The following is a 25,536-nucleotide window of genomic DNA, read 5'->3' on the forward strand; positions in this document are numbered from 1 at the left end:
GAGACACAGAGAGAAAGAAAGTGAGAAATTACCCCCCAGTGAGATGACCATGCTGCAGTTCCTTCATTTCCATTCTCCTCTTGGGATTTTAGGCACGCATGTACATGCACCTGGTGTGATTTTCAAGCCACCAGGTCTGGAACTTGAAACGTGTTCGTTCGGCCATGTGGGAATCTAGCACCTTAACCACTGCGCCACCTGCTGGCCCCAACGTAATACATACTTACTCTCCTCGGAGCCCACATGCTGACTGGAGAGAGACATGTAAGCACATATTCAGGTCATGCAGGAAGAGCAGTGTAAGAAATATTCACAGGAATGTGGGAGGAGGGGGCAGGTTTCCAGGAGCTGATTCCTGAATTTAAAGTTGATTTGAATTATGTGTGTGTGATGATAATTTTGCATGTACAGAATAGAATATTAGCAGTAGCAGTGTTACTACAAAGGTTTTGTGTGAAATCGCCCTTTTCCAGTTGTGATTTTGATTTATATAGTGAAAATTAAAAGTTTATGTTACTAAGAAATTTGTATTTTACCTTGCTAGCATCTCCTGTGCACACCCAGCATGCACACATGCCTTATGAGGGTTGGTTGAGTCTGGGGATGGACCACAACGTGAGGACTGTTGGGGATGCTCCCCTCTCCCTGTCTGTGTGCACCCCTTCTTGCTCTCTCTCCATCTTCCCCCCTTATGGAAGAAATAAAAATTAAAAACTTACCAAAAAAAGTGTATTCACATATGCTACCTAATGATAAAAGTGAGATTAAATGTCACAAACTTACTGTTCAAGTATCTACTTGAAATGGAGATGGCCATGGAAATTGCACACTGGCTAATTTAAAACTGGGGATACCATCGGTGCATAACTGCTATCCAAAAACAGAACTTATGGAACTGATGTGTTAATCATTTTTTTATATAAATTGAAATGGGTTAATCCGGTGGGAAGAAACCTGTTTAACCCTTATTTGATTCCTTAGATGAATTTCAATGCTTAGAAGGAATCAAAGTTTTCCACTCTGGGCATCCAGGTCTCATTATTTACCTAGAGGAAGAAGTCTTGAGTGGATTAGAAACAGCTGGATACCTCTACATGTCTTTGCCTTCTGCCTAAAAAGGGAATTCGCAGGACCAGCAGTTAGCATAATGGCTATGTCACTGGACTTCCATGTAGTTCACCACGGTTCGAGACCCGGACCCAGTGGCTTAAACTCAACGCCGGGCGTGTGTGCATGTGTGCCCAAGATCCCGAGAGGAGAATGGAGGAGAGAAGGGATTGCAGCGTGGCCATCCCCCTTGGAGCGGGGGGTGATTTCTCGCTTTCTATCTCTCTGTCTTTGTCTTTCTGGTGAGCACATGCACCCTATACCAAAATAAAAAAAAATCTTAAAAAAAAAAACAAAAAAACCTGAAGCATTGGGGCCAGCAGGTGACGTAATGATTAACGCCCTGGAGTCCCATATGGTCAAGCCCAGTTCAAGTCCTGGACCTGGCAGCTTGAAGATCACGCCAGGTGCATATATGTATGTGCATACCCCAAATCCCAGAGGAGAATGGAGGAGAAGGGACGATGGCGTGGATATTCCCCCCAGGGGATGATTTCTCGCTTCTGTCTCTCTTTCTCTCCGTGAGTGCACATGCCCTATAGCAAAAATCTTAGAAAACAAATAGAAGGAAAAAAAAAAATCTGAAGCATTAACTTGGCCACTTGTGACCGTGATTGCTGTTAGTGTATCAGAAGTCTTGAGAGAGACAAAAGAAGAACCCATTAGCAATGATATATTGGCAGCTTTCTGTATTGCAGAGTCTCAATGTTTTAGTCCCTAGGGTAAGTTTGGCTTGCACCGGTTAGCAGTATAGTATCCAACCTGGTTACCCTCCCAGGTCTAGTGTATCACATTGAAGTTGCTGACCTGGATTGCTTTGACAGAGCAGTTGCCATGTCAACCACATCCTTTTCTCCATTCTGATACTTCCTGGTTTGTCTTGATTGGATACTTAAAAAAAAAAAAAAAAACGGAATCCCTCCTAAATGAGTCTATTTCATTCAACAGATAATTCTTATCAGAATGTCTTTATCTTACTAAACTACACCCAGAGTTTGTATGGAAATTGTATATTTACATGAAGTTAACAGAAAGCACACTTTCTGTGTTTTCAGTTCTGCCTAGTTGCTAATCTCTTCCTAGTTTGGGGTCTTAAAATATACTTGGAGGTAGGGTCCTTACTTTCAAGGGATGACATCTTCGTCAGGTAAGGTCTGTTTATCTTGGGTTTATCCACTTTAAGCCCTGATGAAGCACAGGCAAGTTACTTGGCCTCTGTCTCTGCCCCCATGCCCTTGCCCGGCAGGACCGCAGCTCCCAGGAGAGTGAACTCAGCACTCTGAAGAAGTCAGTTCTGCACAGAATGTCAGAGAACGGCAGGCGGGCTTGCTTAGCACCCAGCTGGAGCTCAGCAAAGAGAAACAAGGGCACATTCCACCCTGCTACACGTTACTGAGTGAGTGAGTGAGACTGTGGGGAGCCCCAGCTTATGAGCACACCCTATTTTCTCTGGACTTCCAACTCCTATTTTATTTCCACCATTTCCTTCCTTACTTTCTATTTTTTTTTTTTTTTTTTTTTTGGCCACTGTTTCTTCTGGTCCTTCTATATGAGTAAGTGCTCCCAGAGAAAGGATGTTGATGTGATTTTTCGAATTAAAGGTGTTTTTTGAATAAGAGGGTTTTAAATTCACAGGACACAATATGACCCGTTATACTTTTTTGTTTTGTTTTTTGGAGAGGTTTTTTGCTACAGGGAGCGTGTGCTCTTCAGAAAGAGAGAGATAGAGACAGAGACAGAAAGTGAGAAATCACCCCCCAGGGGGGATGGCCATGTTACAATCCCTTCTCCTCTATTCTCTTGGAATCTTAGGCACACACACACACACACACACACACACACACACACACACACACACACACACACACACACACACAAACACGCCTGGCATGAGTTTAAGCCACTGGGCCCGGGCCTCCAACCATAGTCGACTACCTGGGAGTCCAGCGACATAGCCATTACGCCAACTGTGGGTCCTTGGCCTGTTATACTTTTAAGTACTGCAATTCCTGAGAAATGAGAACCATATAGGGTGCTCAGCAGTGATCATTTCCTAAAGTATCATAATTTGTCACAACATCATGTGACCACATCAGCTCGCTATTAAAAACTTAGTGTTCTAGGGTCTACCTGTGGTTTCAGATCCAAGCTGGCCTATATTATTGTCATTTGCTTTAAAGACCATTTTTGTAAGTCCACTTGATTCATATGACTTCTACCAACACATGACCATCTTGGAAAAAAAACATACGTGAGTAGGATTTGGAGGCAATGAGGAGAGGGGCTTTGTAAGTTGTAAAACAGATAGTGGCTTTTTTTTTCCTCACCTTTTCTCTGGTAACCCATATTAACATGTGGTGGTTATGTGTTTTGGTCATTTTCCACCTTGGTGAACATACTATCCTTGGAAAATATCTGCTGATTCCCTTTTCCATTTCTAGTCATTGATTCATTGACTTCTACCTGTGTAGTACTTCAGCTGGTACTTATGAAGGTGTCATTGTTACCAGTGAGTCACAAAGGCATCCACTGATTTTTATTCACTATTGGGAAGGAGGATGTAGGCCAGCCACAGTAACATGGGCAGCTAAGATACTGCCCCCAGGGCCAGCAGATGGCATGGTGGGTAAGGCACTGGACTTGCACATGACCAACCATAGTTCAAGTCCTGGGCCTGGCTGCTTGAAACACCCCCGGTGTGTGTGCTTACTGCTCACAATGGGAGCAGTAAGGAGAATGGAATAGAAGGAATTGTGGCATGGCTGTCTCCCATCAGGGGTGATTTCTCACTTTCTCTCTTACCATTGCTCTCTGTCTCTCCCACAAGTTCCCACCCTATGGCAAAAGAAAACCTTAATAAAAAATAAAAAATAAAAAAGTCCCCTATTCTGAGACCATATGGAACACGTGGAGTTTGATTCCTGATCCAAACTAAAAGCTGAGCACACTCCTATAATCCACCATGGATGCTTGAGGCAAGAGGATTTGACAACCAAATGCTGTCTTTAAGTTTTTGTTTTTGTTTTTGTATTTTTTCTTAAAGTATCTGGTTTCTCTTTTTAGGGTGGTTAAGTATTACACTGCTTTATAACCACAGACTCACAGAACATTAAGATTTGACATGAGTATTCTTAATTGACTTCGAGTTAGACAAACGATTCTCATATTTAGTTTTGCCTTCAGACTTAATGATATACAGACTTTGAGAAGTGAGCAAATTCAATTTTTTCGCAGCTGTTATATAACATTATTAAGAGTACAATACAGTGCAGAGAATACAAAGTTATGTCCTGTTGAACTCTTAAGGTATTTGCCAAGAACGGTCTATCTGATCGAAGCCCCTCTCTTCCATTTCCTATTCTCCATTCTCTGTCTTTTGCTTTTCTTCTCAAGAGTTCTCTCACCACCAAAGAAGAAATTTTAGGATTCATTTGTTCATTCTTATAGTAAATATTTATTGAGGAGTTATGTGCCAGAATAAGCATTGAGAATGCAACGATGCAGACAGTAGATGTAGCCCCTGCCCTTTAATAAAACTTACAGTCTAGTGCTAAGGTTTCGGGCCAAATCAAGCCCATCTCCTGTCTTTGTAAATAAAGTTTTATCAGAACACAGCCCGACCCATCCATTTACATGGTCCACAGCTGCTTTTGCACTACAATAGCTGACTTGAATAATTGCAACAAAGACCCTGTGATCTACAAAGCCAAAAATGTTTACTGCTGACTGTGGAACAACTTAGCTGACCCTGCTCTCATGGGTAATGATAGAGACATTACACAAATGGGGCTAGAGCCCGGGAAGACTTGTCAGCTCTCATGTCCTATAAACTGTCAGTATAAATTCTCCCGAGGATAGTGGGCCACTGGTGATAGAATATTGTAAGCGGGGAAAGTAACATGTTTGTGTATGAATTTTAGAAAAGTCCCTACAGCTACTTTGTAGAAAAATGACGAAGAGAGACAGTAAGTGCATGCATCAGGATGGAAAGCACTGAGGTATAGTGGTTAAGAGCATGAACTCTTGAGTCAGAATGGATTCAAATTTTGACTCTACCACATGACTGATTCTGATCTGGGGGATCTTCTCTGGGGGATTTTTTTTCTCTGTAAAATAAGGATGGTGTTACCATTGGCTGGTTGCTGTGATTTTATATACTCCTTCATTTTAAGTGTTTTTCTCAAAGTATTCTGTAACTTTAAGGTTTTTTTTGGCATTCCTTATCGGTTGGCATTTCTTTTCCTGAGTGTCATTTTGTATCATTTGGTTTAGTAAATATTTAATGGTTGTGTGTGTGGACGGGGGAGGGATGGTAATAATAGTACTTATCTCATGGGATAAAGTAAGTTAATACTTGTGATGCAGTTAGAATATAGTGTTTAGAGTAATCATAATTATTGTAACAATTCTGTTTAGAGGTGAAGGTGGTCTGAGTTAAAACAACAGCTGTGAAGATAATAGTAGTGACCAGTTTCAGGAGCTACATAGGTGATAGAATTGATCAAAATTCATGATTGATTGGCTATCAGTAGGATAGATAAGAGAACAAGAAGTTAATGACAAATGCAGGTTTGGGACATCATCTTTTGAGTGGATAATGGTTTCAGTCCCTGGAGTAGGGAAACAGTAAATGAGAGAGATTTGAGGTAAATGATAGGTTCGGTTTGGGGTATGTTCAATTTAGTTATCAGAGAGATATAAATAGAAACATTCAGGAAGCAGTTGGACTGTAAGGTCTGGAGATCAGAACTGTGATGTGGACTGGGCAAGTGGATGTAGGAATGACCAGTTTAAAACTGGCTACTGAGCTTGGGAGAAAATGAATAACCCAGACAAGGATGGAATGACAATAGACTTCTAACAGAACCCTGAAGAACACCAATGGTTTAAGATTGGAAAAAGATCCATTAACTCACAGAAAAGGTCAAAACACCTATTAGAGGAAGATAAGCATGAAGTTTTAATCCATTTTAGCTCTCTTACTAAAGTAGGTGAATTTGAGAAATATCCAAACTTGTAATTTTTATATTAGCAGAGGCCAACCTAAACTGTAGCATGTATTTTACTACATAGGTAGCTTGGTTTCATATACTATCATATTTTATATTTTTCTAACATACAATTTACCCTGTGAAACATTGGGTAATTTAGTGGATGCTATAGCTATGACTATAGATGTTTACTTCTGCCTGTTCAAACCACTCTTCTGTATTAAATGACATTTCCTTCTCATCTTTTACCTCTCTATTAATAATTCACTGGACCTATGATGTGAAAAATAAATAAAGTATGGGAGAATGTCTGTCTTCTTTTTGTGTTGTACTTTGTTGAACCCAATGTTTTACAGCATTTTACAATGATTTCTTTTTTTTTTTTTTTCTTTTTTCTTTTGGAGAGGTTTTTGCTATCCAGCGTATGCGCTCGCCAGACGGACAGAGAGAGACAGAGGGATAGAAAGCGATAAATCACCCCCCAGGGGGGATGGCCACACCGCAATCCCTTCTCCTCCATTCTCCTCTCGGGATCTTGGGCACATATACACACGCGCACGGCGTGAGTCTAAGCCACTGGGTCCAGGACTCGAACCGCGGTTGACTACGTGGGAATCCAGTGACATAGCCATTACACTAACTGCTGGTCCCCTTTACAATGATTTCTATATTTAATTTACTTACAACACTACCATAAGTGAGTATAGTTTTAAAAATAGCTAGAGTGGGACCTGCAGATGGTGTAATGGTTATGTCACTGGACTCCCACATAGTCGACTGTGGTTCAAGTCCAGAAGCTTCAGATTCACACCGGGCACATGTACATGTGTGCCCAAAATTCCAAGAGGAGAATGGAGGAGATTGCAGCATGGCCATCCCCTCTTGGGATTGATTTCTCACTTTCTGTCTCTCTGTCTCTTCAGTGAGCCCACACACCCTATAGCAAAAATCTCTCTAAAAAAGAAAAGATCTAGAAGACAAATGGGAGAAATTAATGCTTTTTACATCATCAGAACAACCTCTCAACTTCAATGGTAATCTCTGTGGTATAGAGTGATGCTTACTTTACACTTTTCTTAGAATTAGTTAATTTCCAAGAGATACCTCAGTCCCTCACGATTGTGTCTGGCAAGATGGCCTTCTACCTGTCTCTAACCTTTAGTAGGACTCTCAGATTTGGCTCAAGCTAAATCCCTGCTACTCAGATGTGTGGCAATCAAAAGCCTTATAAAGAAGTTTTATTGACCTATTACACATACATCTGAAGAAAGACATTGCATTTGTATAATAAGCCCATCCTGCAGTTTTTAAAGAATCATTTATTTAATTTTATTTATTTTTAATTTGACCAGAGAAAGACAAAGAGAGGGAATGTGAGAAAACAAACTGCCACTTCTGGAACCCAAACCACAGTCAGCCGTATGAGAGTCCAGCACCTTAACCACCACATTACCTGCCAGCCCCTATGCTGCATTTTTTAAAAAAGTTTTTAAGGGCATGTATACTTGCTCGAGAGAGAGAGAGACAGAGACAGTGAGAAGGAAAGTAAGAAATCACTCCCCAGAGGGGATGGCCCCACTGCAATCCCTTCTTCATCCTTCTGGGATCTTGGGCACATGCACACTTGCTGGTCATGATTTTTTCAAGCCACTGGATCTAAGACTCGAACTCAAGTTGGCCACATTGGAGTCCAGAAACATAACCACTGTGTCATCTGCTGGCCCCTGTTATAAGAGAAAAGTTGTTAAAAAATAAATAAATAAATCTTTAAGTGGCCAATAAATATGATTGGGTATATTGTCTGCTTCAGTTTTCAAGATTATGTCACCCTTTTATTTCTTTGAGCCATTTTGCAATTCTGTAGTTACAGAGAACTGATAGTTAAAAGGGTTCTTGTCCACTGAAATGGACATTGTGTCTGGTAGAATGTTATTGATTATGCTTTATGGATATTGACCAAAATAACCAATTTTGCATCTATTTGTAAATTCTTTAAAGTATTCTTGATGTTTACACAGTTGGCCCTCTGTGACTGTGGGTACAGCATTTGTGGATTTGACAAACTATGAATGAGAAATGTTATGTTGTTGTTGACGTGTACTGTGTAGTTAGGCCTACAACCATTTCATCTTAACAAACATGTAGACTTTTCTCTTGTTACCGCCTAAACAATGCAGTTGAACAACAATTTACCTAGCATGTACATTAAGCAACCTACAGATGATTTAAAGTATACAGGAGGAAGTGTGTATGCAAATATTATTCTCTTTTATAGAAAAGTCTTAAATGTTCATGGATTTTGGTACCCATGGGAGGGATCTTTGAACAAATCTTCCAAAGATAGCTAGGGATGACCATATTTTTGTCTGTTCTTTACATTTATCTTGGACCAGTTGTAGCATCTTACCAGTTTCTTTTTTAATGGCTTAATTAAAATTGAAATCCCATGATTTTTTAAAATCTCATTTAGTGTGTGTGTGTGTGTGTGTGTGTGTGTATAACATCTCTAGAAAAATTCACAAGAAATTCATATCTGTCATTGTACAGAAGGGATGGCAGGAAAAGTTGTTAAAAATAAATAAATAAATCTTTAAGTGGCCAATAAATATGATTGGGTATATTGTCTGGTTCAATTTTCCAGATTATGCCACCCTTTCATTTCTTTGAGCCATTTTGCAATTCTGTAGTTACAGAGAACTGATAGTTAAAAGGGTTCTTGTCCACTGAAATGGACATTAATAATAATGTCCATAATCCAGAGGCAGTATCCCACATTTAAGCCTCAGACATTCATCTTGTTTTTCGCTACATGCTCTTTTGACTTATGTATCATCTGCTTATATTAACTAAACAAATTCTTGATTTTGAAAAAAATTTTTTGAACTCTTTTAAGTCAATCCATAGCCATCCTTTACCTACTAAATTTTCATTTGAAATAAATGACCTGTAGAGATTTTTTTGTCTCTAAATAAATTGCCAGTAGAAAGCAACCCACACATCCACATCATTCCTAGAGCTTTCCTTCAGTTTTCTTAAAAACAAGTTTTATACCTTACTTTTCAAGGTAGTTCTAACGCTGTAAGAAAACTTTGATAAAAGGGTGCTAATTCTATTATTAATCTGTTAAAGAGTCACATAATCTTAGTGTAGAGTGAAGTGGTAGACCAGTTAGCCTATTTTGCAGTACTAAATTCACCTGGCCTCTTCTCCAGCTGTGTATACTCTACAGTCCTTTTGTCTAATTATAGCTAGCAGCTCTCCCTTTGAGCTGGTGGTTCTCAAGCTTAGATGGCATATTAAAATCACCTGGGGTGCTTTTAAAAATCCAAATGCCCAGACCAATTAAATCAGAATGTCTGAGAGTGCAGCACAGACATCAGTGTTTTTTAAAACCACTGAGATGATGCTAATGTTGAGAAACAGGTTTTGTGCAAAGAATCGTGCTGCTTTAGCAAAAACATAACTTGTATAGCTCAAAAGCAAAAGCACTCAGCATTTCTAACCAAAAGATCTGCATGTAGGTGGTGAAGAAAGGCCAAACAGAAAAGAGAGGCACCCATTACTGAATATTCTTCATGCAGAATGTGTTTTTGCTTGTGCTACCTCTGAAATGAGACATGCTAGGTATTGGGTGTGATTGCAGTTACTATTTGAGTTAGTAGGAATTTTATTTATAGCTCTCAATTTTGCAAACTTTCACCGAATAGAAAATACTCAGTTGGGACAATGGAGTGCATCTCCCTGCCTTGTTCTTCTGCTATTTAGGGCACAAAGCCAGCCTAGTGATGGGTGACATCATCTAATACCACTGCACCATATGGCTGTATTACTGGCGAAAGGTTATATTTGTCATACACTGGACAGCAGGGAAAACCACATATTGTACAGTGTGACCTGCTAAGTGTCTGTTTGAATCAAAGATCCTACAACCTCTTTGCTCTAACCCTTAACAATATGCTTTATTAAGAGACCTTTGATAGAGAGAGTTACATTTGTAAGAGGAGTTGTAAAAAAGGAAAAAAGTGTCCATTCAAACAGTAATGGGAGAAAATAACCCATTTCGTGGTATTTGTTGTCCACCCTGAAAGTTGTCTTCTAGTGGGTAATCCTAATTAATGACCTGCTTGTATTTCACACTTAAGCCATTTAGTTGTTGCCTTAGCCTTTTTTAAAAAACATAAATATTGGTGTCATAAGCTCTGCTGTGGTGGTTTGCTTTCATGTACTCATTATATATCCCCCTCCCTTTTGTATAGGAAGACAGAGATGTCAATAACCCCATCCCTAACCGAGGAGGCAATGGATTAGTTCCTGGGGATGACAGATTCAAACCAGTGGTACCATGGCCTCATGTTGAAGGAGTAGAAGTGGACTTAGAGTCTATTAGAAGAAAAAACAAGGCCAAAAATGAACAAGAACACCATGCTGGAGGAGATTCCCAGAAAGACATAATCCAGAGGCAGTATCTCACATTTAAGCCTCAGACATTCACCTACCATGATCCTGTGCTACGCCCAGGGATCCTCGGTAACTTTGAACCTAAAGAACCTGAGCCTCATGGAGTGGTTGGTGGCCCTGGAGAGAAAGCCAAGCCATTGGTTTTGGGACCAGAATTCAAACATGCAATTCAAGCCAGCATTAAAGAGTTTGGATTTAACATGGTGGCAAGTGACATGATCTCACTGGACCGCAGCGTCAATGATTTACGTCAAGAAGAGTAAGCGTACATCCTCTTCTTTCTAAAATTGGGGCAACTATTGTTTTGATAGATATTTAGGTTCAGTTAGATTGTTAGAATGGAGAAAATATGTATGCCTTTATTTCAAGGAAATAAGAGGATCATTGGTCAGCAAAATGGCCAGAAGAAGGAGGTCCCTCTGCCATCGTATTGAAGGTATGATGTATAAAATTCTGGAGTCTTCTACATCAAAATCTGGTTCCTATATTGGCAGCAAATGTTTGTTTCCAGTCTATAATGAGCAAATGAGCTTGCACCAGGATGTAAATCAACTACACTATTAAATGCTTTGTTTCATTCAACTGACAATTTTTTAATAGCAAAACTTCCTTGATGTGTTGATTTTCATTCTGGAACAAGCTCCTTATCTTGTTGTGGAACAATGGCAAATATTCATTCTGCTCTGGATATCTCATGTAATTAACTAGACTTATACTTCCTTTATTTTGTTTTCCCTTGGTACTGAAACTGGAAATTGAAATACTTGCATTTAAGTAAAACGAGCACCCAGATAAAACTATTGCCTACTATTTCAAGTTCTTTTCACATGGTATGATTTTGGAAATAAAAGAGTTCCATCTCTTGACTTTTAGTAGACAATGATTATTGAATGAACTGAAAGCTTTCCTCTTTCAGTGTATTCAATAACTAGTTCTACTACTATAGCTTTCATTAATATGGAGGCAGATTTAATTTACTGCTATTAGAAAACTCAAGAAGTATTCCAGATGATGTATCGTTAGTATAATCTTCATTTTAAAAGGTTAACAGAGCAGGCACACTACACACACACACACACACACACACACACACACACACCCCAGCATCCTTTATAACCACTAAGTGAATTTTCATGTCTAATGCACTGTTATTCAGTAGACTTTGGACAGTCAAACATCTGTTGATCAGAATGAGAAAGGATGAGTGAAATGCAAAGAAAGTAGAAGTATAGTATTGTGATGGTGAGAGATATAAACTCCTAGCAAGAGAAGGCTTAGAGCATCTCAGGTGCTATGAGGAACAATCATGTAGTTAGTTATTCCAATAGAGACTTACCTAGTCATAAGGTTGCCAGATTAAACAAATAAAATATTCAAGATGCCCAATTAAATTTGGGTTTCAGATAAATAGTGAAAAAAAAATGTAATCTAAGTATGTCCCAATTACTGCACAGGACCTAAAATTTTTGTCATTTATCTGAAATCTAAATTTCACTGGATGTCCTGTATTTTATTTGGCAACCCTTCCAGTCAGATGGTGAGGGTGGTTTTGGAGTTACAGCTGCCACGTGAGCATTCTTTAGAACCCGTAATAGGGTCTGCAGTCCTCATCTAGAGTGTCCCGGTCACCTTAAATGTAGCACTGAGTCATACTGCTGGTCTCTCTGAGAGAGGTATTGAGAACTAATTGAGAGCATTCTCAGCACTGTGCTGGAAGGGAAGGGGAGACACACACACATACACACACACACAAATTAACATTTATTGGCTTTCTAGTACATTCCATACTTATGACTTCCATAGGTTACTGAATTCTCACACTTAAACTGTGGGAGAGTTCCTACCTGTGGGTGTGAAATCTGAAGCTCCAATATGTGACTTCTTCATATTTACACAGCTAAATGGCAAAGCTGCCGTTCCCCCCTAGGTAGGTGGTTTGGTGAGAAAGTCCCTTCTCATGCCACCACACCGTGCTTAGATATAGACTTGTCTTTCTGGACATCACACCTCAGTGCAGTTGTTACAGTTGGAGGGTGAGCTTAGCAGTGTGGAAGTGGAGATTTTAGCACAGAAACTGTTTATGAAAAAAAAAATTTAAAAACAATAACAATAACAAAAAACACTGTTTATAAAAAGCATGCCAGGGGCCAGCAGGTGGCATGGTGGTTAAGTTGCTGGACTCCCACATGGCCAGCAATTTAAGTCCCATACCAGGTGGCTTGCTTTCTCACTTTCCTTCTCTCTGTCTTTCTGGTAAAACTTAAAAATAACAATGATAAATAAAATTACATAAGACAATTTTTAAAAACATGCCATTGTAAAACATCAGTATAAATATGGCTAACTTTTTAATAGAAGAAATGTGCAAAAAAGTCAAATGATGTCCAAGGATTCCAGAGGAAATCACTGCAGGGAGATTCCACGTCATCCTGTCTTCCTTCTGCTTTACCCTTCACATCCATTTTGCCAGCAAGGTCACTTGTTCATGCCACCAAAATGTAGTTCAGATCACTGCTGAGGTCCCTTCCCTTTATTCCCACTGCTCCTCCAGATCATGTAACCAGTCGTCATCTCCTGGATTCCTGCAAATGCCTTTTTATTGGTCTCTCCGTTTCTGTTTTTGCTTCTTACTGCCAGCTCCCACAGAAACCCGTGTGGTCTTTTAGAGACCTCAATCTGGCCTATCAAATGTCATTCTGTGCCTATCTGTTGCATTTTAAATAGAGCCCAAATTGCCAACCCGTGGCATCCCCCATGCCGTGACCCTGACCTGCCTTGCCTCCCTCCTCTTGTCCAAAATACTTTAGCTGTGGACCTGCCTTGGGTCCTTGGCATGGGCTCTCCCCTCTTCTGTGAGTGCTCTTTTCCTTCTTCCCTTCCATCCTGTAGGTCTCAGTTGGACTTCTCTGACTAATGTTCACTATTTTAGGAATGCCCTAATTTAGCCTCCATTTTTGCTTCTGGCCATCTTGTTCTTAGTATTTATCAAAATTTACAATTGGCGACTGGTGTATGTGGCTGTTTATGAGTGTCTTTCTCTGTAGATGGTAAGTTCCTGAGAGAAAGCACTATGTCTATTTTCTTCACCAAGTTTTCCCAGTAACATGTAAGTAGCTTAGTCGTACCCAGTTGGAAATAACTGCTGAATGATTGAGTGATCGAGTGAATGAATTAAAGTCTTTCAAGGTTAAACCTTGACTCCATTACCAGATGGGAGATCTTTGACTAGCTACTTATTTTCTCTAAACCACAGTTCCTAATTTTTAAAATAGTCTAAGAATACGAAGTCCTGGGATTGGCCCTAGAATTAACAACATAATAGACCAAAAGATGTTTGTTTGTTTGTTTGTTTTTTATTACAGCCTATTGGTTGGAAACTTAAGATTTATTTGGCTATTTTTATTCCGATGGTACTTCCTTCAGTCACTTCTTAGCAACGCTTGCATGCTTTCAGTTGCTATTTAACGTTGATGTTCTCTGCTGCTTTTCGGAAACATAACTGTCACTTGCTGCCTTATGTACAACATCTTGCTTCTTGTACCTTCTGCGATGCCAAAGCCTTCATCTCTCCTTTGAAAATTTTAAATACACTGGTCGCCATCTGAACCTCCCATCTCTCTGGTCCTCCTTGCCCTCTTGTCATTTCTTTCCATCTCTTTTTCTTCCTCCCTCCCATCTTTGTTTTCTTCCTTTTTTCTTTCTCCTTCTCTTCCTCCCTTTCTTCCTTTTCTCTCCCTTCCCTCTCTTCCTTTTTCCTCCCTCCCTTCCCTGTCCCCTCCTTCCTCTCTTCCTTTTTCTTTTCTCTTGCCTTCTTTTATCTTCCTTCCTTCCTTCCTTTCTCCATTCCTTGCCTAGATCCGTTGTCTCCCATCTTCTTTTTCTGGCATAACTTGAGGTAGGGTGCTATGCATTTCTGTGTGTCACTCCTGTCAATGTGGTCATTTTATTTAGGGTAAATTGTTGAGAGCTTTTCTCATTCTCCACCTGTGTTCGAGGCTCTCGCATATGTATGAGAGTCGTGTATATGCATGTGTGACCTCCTTCGGGAAGTATGTGCGTGTGTCTTCCATCACATAGAAGGGCCCAAGACGGTCCAGCAAATGCCGCTAAGCCTTCCTTTGAACTTCTATAGTAGTTATAAACATTTTTAAACATTTTAAAGTACTCAAATTTAATAACCCTCAGAAATGTCTTATAAACTCAATCCAAACTATTTTTAAGCTATATTTTTTCTCATACTTAAAAAAAAATGAAATAGGTTTTATTCCTCTTTGAATATTTAAAATTCGGTGCAGAGTACAAAAAATTATTTTTAAGTAGTGTTATTTATGTTAGAATGTGGACAATCTTAAGACTGTTCTCTAAAATTATAAATTAAAAAAAGCAGTGAATAACCCCCCTAAGTTTTGCATGATATTCAGCATGCATATTATCACTGTTCTGCTGTTAGTGACACCATGCTGAAGACAATTCTTACATCCATATGACCCATATGCCCTCCCTCACCCTCATCCCTCCTGGAGAACATGCTCATGAACCCCTTGGAGACTGGCTTGGTGTGTCTGGCTTTCTGCAGAAGCTTTCTGCTTTAGACTATAGACCGTAACAGCCTGTTTCCTCATGCCTCTGTCAGTTATATAAATGAGACACCTGCGAAGCTTAGAAACCAAGCTTTGGGCTGTTTGTCCAGCTGTGACATCCGACACTATGGTGAGCTTGTTCATTCTTGTGTCCGTTCCGTAGAATTTTCAGATGATCGTTCTCTACGCTAGAAGCAGTAGAGAACGGCCCAGCTGCCAGCATGACTCATGTATTCGATAGCTTTGAATTGCATTCACCGGCTGAGTAATTTACTGGCTTGATTGCTTGTTAAAAGGGTGAGTAACATTATTTCAAGAGAACTCGAGGCCTACTTCTTTTTCAAAGACTTGGCCGAGAATGACTTCACCTATCTTCACATGTATTTTCTATGAAAAGAAGCATATGATTTTCTTCCCAGTTCAAAAGTTAGTAATTGAGTAGCTCCCATATGCAATGTACGGTGCTAGTGTCCCGTGGTGAAAAGATACAGATCCTGCCTTCAAGGGGCTCACAGTTACCCCCAGGTCAAACGCCATAATATAAGGCAGAGTAGAAAAGCCACAGGAAAACTGGAGCAAGATGGTGTGACGCAGAGGAGTGAGAGTCACACTGAGTATGGAGGACTCAGAAAAGGATTCGTGGAAGGGATGCTACCAAGATCTGTGAAGGGTGAGTAGGGTGTCCCTAGGAAGAAGGTGTGAGGGTAGAAGAGATGAACAAGTGGTATAGTTGGCTGGGATCAGGAAGGATGTATAGCTGGCAAGATAGGCAGGGCATCAGGACACCTCAAAGTCTGCACTGAATTTGGCAGTCAGGAAAAAGCCATTGAAGGCTCAGAAAAAGAACATTAGGAATATCAGACTGGTGGTGTCTAGAGTGGATCGGGAGTGAGGACCTGCTAGAGGGCTGGTGGCTTTGTAGTAGGAACTTCAATGGAAGTTACAGCACCAGAGAAAAGGAGACTCAACGTAAGGGAACAAAAGTTAGAATCAATAGGCCGTGGCAGGTGGTTGGGTGGAAAGAGGAATCAAAGATAAATCAGAGGCTTTGAAACTTAGTAACATAAAGAACATACCCATAGCACAGCAGAGTGGTGGGGATAGAACAAGCCACTCTGCCCCTAAATCTGTTTACCTAAATCAGCCTGCTACCTGCTTTAGGTCAGTTCACACAGTCAGGACAAGGAGCCTGCTTGTGGGAAGAGGGTTCTATGTGTGCACATGAAAGACTTTCTTCTAATCAAGTTTGGGAGTTTATTTCCTTTTCTTTGAACTTCTAATGCAAACACATGTAAATTATTCTTGCCCTCTTTCTGACCAAGGAGACAGATAATCAGAGGCTTATAATCCAAGTTATTTTGTTCAAACAAATGAATTAAATATTTTGACTTGCTGAGCAAATTTATCTGCTTCTAATATTTAACCTTTCCTTCTTCCTACCCGCCTTTTGCATTTCTGTTTTGTGGGAAGCTATCTTAGTTGTCTCTACAGAGTAAAAGAACAGACATAAAAAGTGCTTTGGAAATTCTAAGAGCTATGCAAATGTTAATGTGGTTAATTGTTAATAACTTAAGCTTGTCTGTAGGAACTTGAGGGTTTGTTTTTTTTTTTTTTTCAAAAGATGCTTTGCATGTATGCTCCTGCCTTTTATACCAGATAATCTCTTATGATCTGATTTCAAAATAAATACTGATTTTTATTTTCTAATTTTATTTAGGGTAAATTGTCACTTGGCGCTTTCCTCATTCTCTCTCCGTATTGGAGGTTCTCACGAATGTGTGTGAACCATGGACATGCATCTATGTTTCAGTACTTTGTCCTCATTTCCACTGTTAAAATAGACAGTGGTTTTCTATCTCCATCCAAGCTATACCCATGGCCAGTTTTCTGACACAACCCTTAGTCTTTCATGGACTGCCCAGAATATGCCTCCTTTTTCTGACTATGGTTTGGCAAGCTTAGATATAATCTGCAGGAAGTATGTTTGAAAGTAGTTTCAGATAGCCCACTGTGCACTTGTTACTTCTTTAGTTTCGATTTTCTAGTTGGCCTGAAAATGTTTGCTCTTGGAAACTACTTTTTGTAAATTCCAGGGTTTTCCAGATTAATGGTAAAAACAAATGTGTGGAAGGGTTTGTTTGCTTTTAAGGTTTATTTGTCTTAAATAAATAAATAAGGGTCTTCATACCATGATCCACCCCAGTCTCAACTGGTCGGTATTATAGACGACATGCCCAAGGAGGTGTTGGGACGTGAACTCAGGATCTTTTCCACATGGATCCAGCTGTGCTATCACTACACCACCACCTGGCCCCTAAGTTATGTTGTGATGCTTGGTTTCTTTTCTTTGGTCTCTATAAACATACAGAGAACATGCCAGCAGACTGCATGGAGAGTAAGGCACTGGATCCCACACAGCTGGCTGAATGGATTGAGTTCTGGACCCGGCAGCTGGAAAATCATGCCAGGCTTATCTGCATACCCAAAATCCTAAGAGGAGATTAGAGGAGAAGGGACTGCAGGGTGGCCATCCCCCCAGGGATGATTTCTTTCTTTCTCTTTCTCTCTCTGTCTTTCTAGTGTGTGCAGGTGCCCTCTAGCAAAACCTAAGATGAATAAAACTTAAAACTAAACACATAGATACACATTGTGCTTTGGAGTTTTCTCAATTTTGGTAGCAGAGCTGAGTTTTGTTTCTGACTAATAACAGATATATATCTAGGCAGACTGAAATTATTATAGATACTGGGGGGTAACCAACGTCACCCCAGTCTCCACAGTGGTGTAAAGGGTATCACATTCATAGATGAGGCTATAAAAACTGAACATGGGAGTAATTTGTTGCCCTAAGTCTTCATTAGCAGAGCTGTGGGCATGTCGAGTGCCCTCTGTCCCAAGCACCTCCTTTCCGTTGATAGCCTCTGTGATGGCTCATCGCCCTTAGTGGAAGCTTTCTTCTGCTGTCCACGCTGCATTTGGTCGATGAGGTGCTTACCACCCTCTGTCATTTTCCAAATCGCTTTAGTAAGAGGGAAGTTAACCCTGCTTCTCTCTCTATAGCTCATTGTCCCAATCCCAGCCACCAACATAACAAGTCATAAAGTGTGCCTGGTAGAAAGTTACAGACTCCGGGCCAGCAGGCAGTGTGGGGTTAAGGTTCTGGACTCCCACGTGGCCAACCATGATTCGAATCTCGGACGTGGAGGCTTGCTTTCTCCTTCTCTCTCCCTTTCTCTCTCTTTGGTGAGTGTACCTGCTATATATCAAATTTGAAATAATAATAAATTAAATAATTATTTTTAAAAAGAAAAAGAAAGTTAATAATTCACATCATGTTTATTTATTTTTTTCACAGCCTTCTACTACAACTAGGAATTCACAATAAGTTCCTTGGAGGCTAGTTAGAAAGATGTTTATGATGGCACCACTTGGTATCCCATAACATCCCATCCCATTGACCAGCAATTTTAGGAAAACCTTGACACTCTTCTTTTCTCTTCAGAATAAGTTTCCTGCCTGTCAGGAACATGGATATGTTGACTAAGGGTTGCTTTATGTACCCTCTATTCTAGAGCATCTCAGTTTTGGAGCTAATAGTCTTTTTTTTTTTTTTTTTTTTTTGAGATGTTTTTGCTATAGGGCGCATGCGCTCGCCAGAAAGAGAGACAGAAAGCAAGAAATCACCCCCCCAGGGGGAATGGTCACACCACAATCCCTTCTCCCCCAGTCTCCTCTCAGGATCTTGGGCACGCACGCACACACGCCCAGCATGAGTTTAAGCCACCAGGTCCAGGACTTGAACCATGGTCGACTACATGCGAGTCCAGCAACATAGCCACTACACTAACTGCTGGTCCCTGGAGCTAATAGTCTTTTCAAAGTGCTTGGTAATTTTCCTCTGCTAAGAGTTTATCAGCTCCTCACAAAAGACAGCCTCTGCCTAGAATCGGGCATGGCCTTGAGCAGTGTGGACAGCAGAACACACCCTGCCCTGGTGGGTTCGCATGGCTCCCACTGGTGATTTAGATACAGGCTCTTTACTGCATCTGTGTTTCTGTAGTGCATACTGGCTTTTATGTGTTTGATAAATAGACAAACGGTGTCAATGCAGTGTGGTGGTCCTGGTGGTGCATAGATTTTTCTCTGGCAGGTTACCACTTGGCAGTGATCAGGGTGCTGTTTCTCAGAGTGAAAGAGACAGCCGTAATAATGTCTGTGTGAGGACTGACGAGAAAAGCAGCAGTGCTGCAGCATTGTCTCGCCTTAGTGCAAGAAACGGGGAGTTCCATGACTGCAAGCCCCACTGCACTTGCTGCTGTGTAAAGGCGTCCGGGAAGCCAGAAGTGCGTCCAAACCAAGAGGGAAGCCGCCCAGCATAGACGGCCGTCCTTGGCTGTACATCCAGTTTGGGTGAAGTGCTCTGCATGAGAAGCAAAGGAAAGGACCCACAAAAAGGGAAACACAAGCCTCTCGGCTTAGAGGTTGCAAAGGACAGACTGTGATACAAAGGATAAACGTGCACGCTGGTATTGACTTGCCCATTGATTTATTTTCCTAGGGCTCTGGTCCCAGTGTTCCCTAAAGTTTTGAGTAGTCGTGTCCTATCCCTGTTTTCCTCTTCAGTCTTAAGATTTGAGTGGTCTAGTCTTATCCCTGTTTTCCCTTTAAGCCCTGTATTTTCCTTTTTTGTTTGTTTCGTTTTTATTTTGTTTCCTATAGAGCACACGCTCTTGCTGAAGAGAGACAGAGAGCAAGAGAAAGAGAAAGAGAAAATGAGAAAGCAACGCCGGGCAGGATGACCACACTGCAGCTCCCTCTCCTCCATTCTTCCTCTTGGGGTTTTGGCCACACATGCACACATGCTCAGCATGTCTTTCAAGCTGCAGGGTCTGGGACTTGAACTGTGCCATCAGCCATATGGGACCCAAGGCCTTAACCACCGTGTCACCTGGCTGGCTCTAAACCCTATTTTTTCTACCTTTTTTTCTTTTAAATGAATGATTTTGCAAAGTGGAAATTTTACCACAACACATTTATGGCACTGTGTTAGAAATCTGTATTGCACCTAAAGGGCAGTCGAAGCCAAACCTCTGGGCATGCGGCCTTGGTATGACTGCGGAGCCATAATATAAGAGGAAGAAGGGGAGCGGTTTCTCACATTTAAGATGAACCGTTTAATGAAAGTAGCTAACTGTTACACCAGGTGTAATTCACCATTTAAGGACAAGGAAGACTCCCTACCTTTCCATTTATTCCAGAAGCACAGCAACCATTCTTAAAAACAGACTGTTCTGGGACCAGCAGTTAGCGTAATGGCTATGTCGCTGGATTCCCATGTAGTCAACCATGGTTCGGGTCCCAAACCCGGTGGCTTAAACTCACGCTGGGCGCGTGTGCACGCGTGCCCAAGATCCCGAGAGGAGAATGGAGGAGAAGAGATTGTGGCAAGTCCATCCCCTGGAGGGGTGATTTCTCGCTTTCTGTCTCTCTGTCTCTCTCTGTCTTTCTGGTGAGCACACGCGCCCTATCGCAAAAACCTCTTCAAAAAAAAAAAAAAACAGACTGTTACATTGTGTCACATACTTGAGAGAAACTTGGACCCGTTTAGAGCCAGGACTTCCTCTTGCTGTGACAGGCTGTGAAGTCCCAAGATGACAGCGTCATTCCTTTCACATATGCACATGTGGATCTCTCCTTCTGGAATATCTGGAAAAAGCAACAGTGCTGGAAAGAAGACAATCTCCAAAAGTAGCCATCCAGGGCCAGCAGGAGTCATGGTTAAGGCACTGGACTCCCACGTGGCCAACCACAGGTTGAGTTCTGGACCCAGTGGCTTCAAAATCACACCAGGCATGTGTGTGTGCCTGCCCAAACCCCCAAGAGGAGAATGAGGAGAAGAGATTATAGCGTGGCCAGCCCCTCTGGGGGGGAGGGGGCAGGATTTCTTACTTTCCCTCTCTCTGTCTCTCTCTGCTGAGTACATGTGTCCTCACTGGGGGGGGAGGGGGAGGGAAGCTAAAAAAGCGTAGCCAAACCAGGTCAGAGCCAATTAGGGGAAGCTTTCTTTTGTCTCAGATTGAGTTTCAAGCTGAGACCCACCCCTTCATTTATAGGGGTGTTTGCGGCAGCTCCCCCCTTCCCATGGTAAAGGAGAGCTTTGGAGAACGCTGAAAGCTGAATCATTCACACCAAATATTTTTTCTTCAGCAAGGATTGTGGGAGTAGTAATATGAACAATTGTTATATAACTTTTTTAAGTTAATTATCTGTGTTCATTTTAAGCAAGTATATAAAAGATAGATCTGGCAAATCATAAATAGAATTGCTCTTTCATCATTCCTGCAGTGCATAAGTTTAATGTGCTAAAAAGTAAAAAGAGCGTAGCACCAGCCTGCTGTAGTGGGTAGGAGAGGCGGGGCCCCACGTGGCCCTCAGTTGATGACATCTCAGCCCTGGCAGCTTGAAAAACACACTGGGTACGTGTGCATGCATGCCCCAAATCCTGACACGGTGGAGAATGGAGAAGGACCACACCCCATCAGGGGGCGCTTTCTCCCTCTGCCTGGCTCTCTGTCTGTCTCTGGCAAGCACATGTACCCCCATATCACAAAGTAAGTAAATAAAGGGGGCTTGACGCCGATGCCAAGCTAATTACATGAATTAAAATGATAGAAATAAAAGAACTGAATTACATTCAGTAATACCTTTTAGTGTATCCCTGAGATATGAGCATAGCTGTGCTTTCCTCTTCACTGAATCCTGGAGGGGGGGGGAATTCCACCCTTCAAAATGGAGCTAATGTGTAGGAGGAATGTCACATTTGTAATACCCTAACAACTTATTTTAGAATGAGCACTGCCATTTTTACCAAACGAATAATATCCACACACTCTCCAGAATCAAAAGTCCCAGCAAAGACATCAAAACCAGGATAAAGGGCTCTGGAGAAAGATGTGAGACTCCAAACTACACGTCTAAGACCCTGGAGATGGGCGACTGTCCCTGTGAAGTCTTCAGTGACAGAGAATGTGAACCACGGCTGTGCCAGTTCTTTTGTGAGGCAGGAGCTCCCTCCAGAGCCCAGACATGCTAAGCTGCAGGCCTGCGGGCATGGGGCCCCATCCAAGGATGATTTGTAACACTGATTTCCTCCCTGAAGGAGAAGCAGTGGAGGAAGGATGCTGGAGGACAGGAAAACTCTCTCCTAAAAGCTGGCCGAGGTCCGTGTGAACCACTGCTACTGGGAAAGCAGCATAGGGTATTACTTAAATCACATACGAGAAGAACCTATGTTCTAGGCAGATAATAAAACAACCTGGGTTAGGGTTTGCCTGGCTCTCGACCTCAGATATTCTGTCAGAGTGGCAGTTGTCTCTGTCCCTGTCGTCATGTGCCCGACACCTGGGCTGGTGAGGGAAGGGCTAGACCTGGCCGTGTCCCAGGGATGTCCACCATAGACGTAGAATGGGCATTCTAGCCCTAGGCTACTTATGTACCCTTGTTTTATTTAGTTTTTAGAGAGATTTTTGCTATAGGGCACGTGTGCTCACTGAAGAGACAGAAAGAGAGAAATCACCCCTGCCCTGGGGGGATAGCCACACTGCAGTCCCTTCTCCTACGTTCTCCTCTCGGGGTTTTGGCCATGCATGCCCACCCGCCCAGTGTGAGTTTTAAGCCACTGAGTCCAGGACACAAACTGCGGTTGCCCACTATGTGGGAATCCAGCAACGTAACCACTACACCATCTGCTGGTCCCACGTGCCCTCATTTATTGGCTGTTCAGGAATATTTCTCAGTTACTGTATAAGGTGTAAGCTGTGTCTTGGAAGCACTTCCACTCAATTCACTGCTTCTGTGATTATGCTCTTTTCTCTGTTTCTTTGCTGCAGCTACTGATACAGACAGGGTCATCAGTAAATGACAGAATCAGCACATCATTGTCCATTTATTGATCACCTACTATATGTCTGTCAGAGTGCTAAGTTGTTTTTTCTAAGCGAGTTTTTTTGCTATAGGGCACATGTGCTCACCAGAGAGACAGAGAGACAGAGAGAGAGAAAGTGAGAAATCACTCCACCCCCAGTTGGGATGGCTATGCAACAACCCCTTCTCCTCCATTCTTCTTTTGGGACTTTGGGCATGCACACATGTGCACCCGGCATGAGTTTCAAGTTGCTGGGTCTAGGACTTGAACCATGGTCGGTCATGGGGGCGTCCAGCACCTTAACCAGTATACCACCTGCTGGCCCTAGTATGCTAAGTTTTGTAATACACCATCTCTAATCCTTATAACCATTCTGAACCATGTAGTTTTATTTATTTTTTCTTTTTTTGGAGAGGTTTTTGCTATAGGCCACGTGCGCTCGCCAGAAAGACAGAGACAGACAGAGAGATAGAAAGCAAGAAATCACCCCCCCCAGGGGGTGGGGGATGGCCACGGCGCAATCCCTTCTCCATTCTCCTGTCGGGATCTTGGGCACGCACGCACACGTGCCTGGCGTGAGTTTAAGCCACCGGGTCCAGGATTCAAACTGCGGTCGACTACATGGGAGTCCAGCGACATAGTCATTACACTAACTGCTGGTCCCTTTTCACTGTATTCTTAGATGATGGAGATGAGGTTCAGAGAAGTAGATAATGAGAAGGTCACAGAGCTGGAAGACACAGATACTAGGATTCAAATTCTGACTTGCATACCATACCCTGCCCTGAAAAGATGCTAAACTAGCAGCTGAGGGAGTATATTCGGTATGCAACAGGACCTTAACTTTTTAAAAGAGAGAAAACCAGAGAAACTTAGAAAATGATAAAGGCAATGAGACTTTGAATTTCATTATTACAGAACATTTTCCTGCCTGTAACACCGGATGTCTCGGTGTCAGCACTGTTGACATTCCCTCTGAATAATTCCTTGCTGTGGGGGCTGTCCTGTGTGTTATAGGATGTTCAGCAGCATCTCTGGCATCTACCCACAAGACACTAGGAGCAAACACACACATACACACCCTTCTGCATGGCTCGTTGTAACAATCAAATCTCTAGATGTTGCCACATGTCCAGAATCACCCCCATTAATAATCACTGCTCTAGGGGCCAGTAACTAGAGTCACTGGATTAGAGTCGCTGGACTCCCACATGGCCGACTGCAGTTCAAGTACCAGATCCGGTGGCTTGAATCTCGGGCTGGGCGTATGTGCGTGTGTGCCTAAGATCCCGGAATTATGGCGTGGCCATCCCCCCAGGGGGTGATTTCCCAATTTCCCTCTCACTTTCTCTGTCTCTTTCTGTCTCTCTCCCTGGCCAGGGCATCTGCCCAAAGCAAAACCCTTAAAGAGAAAGAGAGAGAGACAGAGAGAGAATCACTGCTCTGAGGGGTCAATCCAGGTGATATTGGGGAGCAGTGACACAATGAAAACAAGGATGGGAATAACAGCATTGAAGGGAAGCATAGAGACAGAGGGATGGAATGTGGCAAATAAATAGGAAGGTTTGTCCTGCATAAAATAAAGCTGGCACTAAAAGTGGAGCTCACAGGTCTGAGCACTCTCAGTGGTGATGCAGGAGTCGTTGTAGACACATGGATATCCTCCTTTTCTTACTGTTCGTTAGTGTCTGTTTTGATAAATACTGGAGGTGAAGTGAAGATAGACACTCCTTTTTCTTTTTTGGAGAGATTTTTGCTATAGGGTGTGTGCGCTTGCCAGAAATACAGACACGAGAGATAGAAGGCGAGAAATCACCCCCCAGGGTGGATGGCCACGCCACAATCCCTTCTCCATTCTCCTCTCAGGATCTTGGGCACGCATGCACACGCACCTGGCATGAGTTTAAGACAACAGATCCAGGACTCGAACCACAATTGACCACATGGGAGTTCATTGATATAGCCATTATGCTAACTGCTGGTCCCGACACCCCTTTTTCTACTATAGAATAACAATAATAATAAAGGCCCATCTTGCCTTTTCTCTAGTTCCACCTTTCAGTCACCAATGCCTTTTTCAGAATCTGATGCATGTTTGTCAGAACATCACTCTCTAAGTTACTAAACCCATTCCCTTTTTGAATTATTCTCCTATTGCTGTTCCCTTTCTTTTTAATCAGAAGCATTGCTAATGGGCCTGATTAGCAAATTATTCTAAGTAACAATGGGGAAAATTTTAAATAAGAAGAAAAATGTTAATGTTGCTTATATAATTAACCTATGAATTTAATTGTATAATATACTTATCAGGCTCATTGTGGAAAAATTGACTAATGATTATTATAATTCATATCAACAGGTATTGGAATGAATTACACAAAGATAAAACATATAACAGTGCACCTACTTATCAAGTTGGCCTGTCACATCATAGAGACCAGTAGTTCTTTTTGGTCTCAGGCCTCTTTTTTTTTTT

The 25,536-nt window shown here is 41.8% G+C and overlaps 1 protein-coding gene across 1 annotated transcript in view; it reads left to right on the top strand.

Annotated features, from left to right (window-relative positions):
* Positions 1 to 2,238: 2,238 nt before the first annotated feature.
* GALNT7 (polypeptide N-acetylgalactosaminyltransferase 7) overlaps positions 2,239 to 25,536 on the top strand; it is an 83,994-nt gene continuing 60,696 nt past the window's right edge. Inside the window, exons 1-3 of the mRNA XM_027771041.1 lie at positions 2,239 to 2,254; positions 3,549 to 3,616; positions 10,355 to 10,815. Coding sequence (XP_027626842.1) covers positions 2,239 to 2,254; positions 3,549 to 3,616; positions 10,355 to 10,815 — 545 coding nt within the window. The remainder of the gene's footprint in view (positions 2,255 to 3,548; positions 3,617 to 10,354; positions 10,816 to 25,536) is intronic.

The sequence above is a fragment of the Tupaia chinensis genome, unplaced genomic scaffold (assembly GCF_000334495.1).
Source record: "Tupaia chinensis unplaced genomic scaffold, TupChi_1.0 Scaffold000179_1, whole genome shotgun sequence".
Classification (NCBI taxonomy): Eukaryota; Metazoa; Chordata; class Mammalia; order Scandentia; family Tupaiidae; genus Tupaia; species Tupaia belangeri.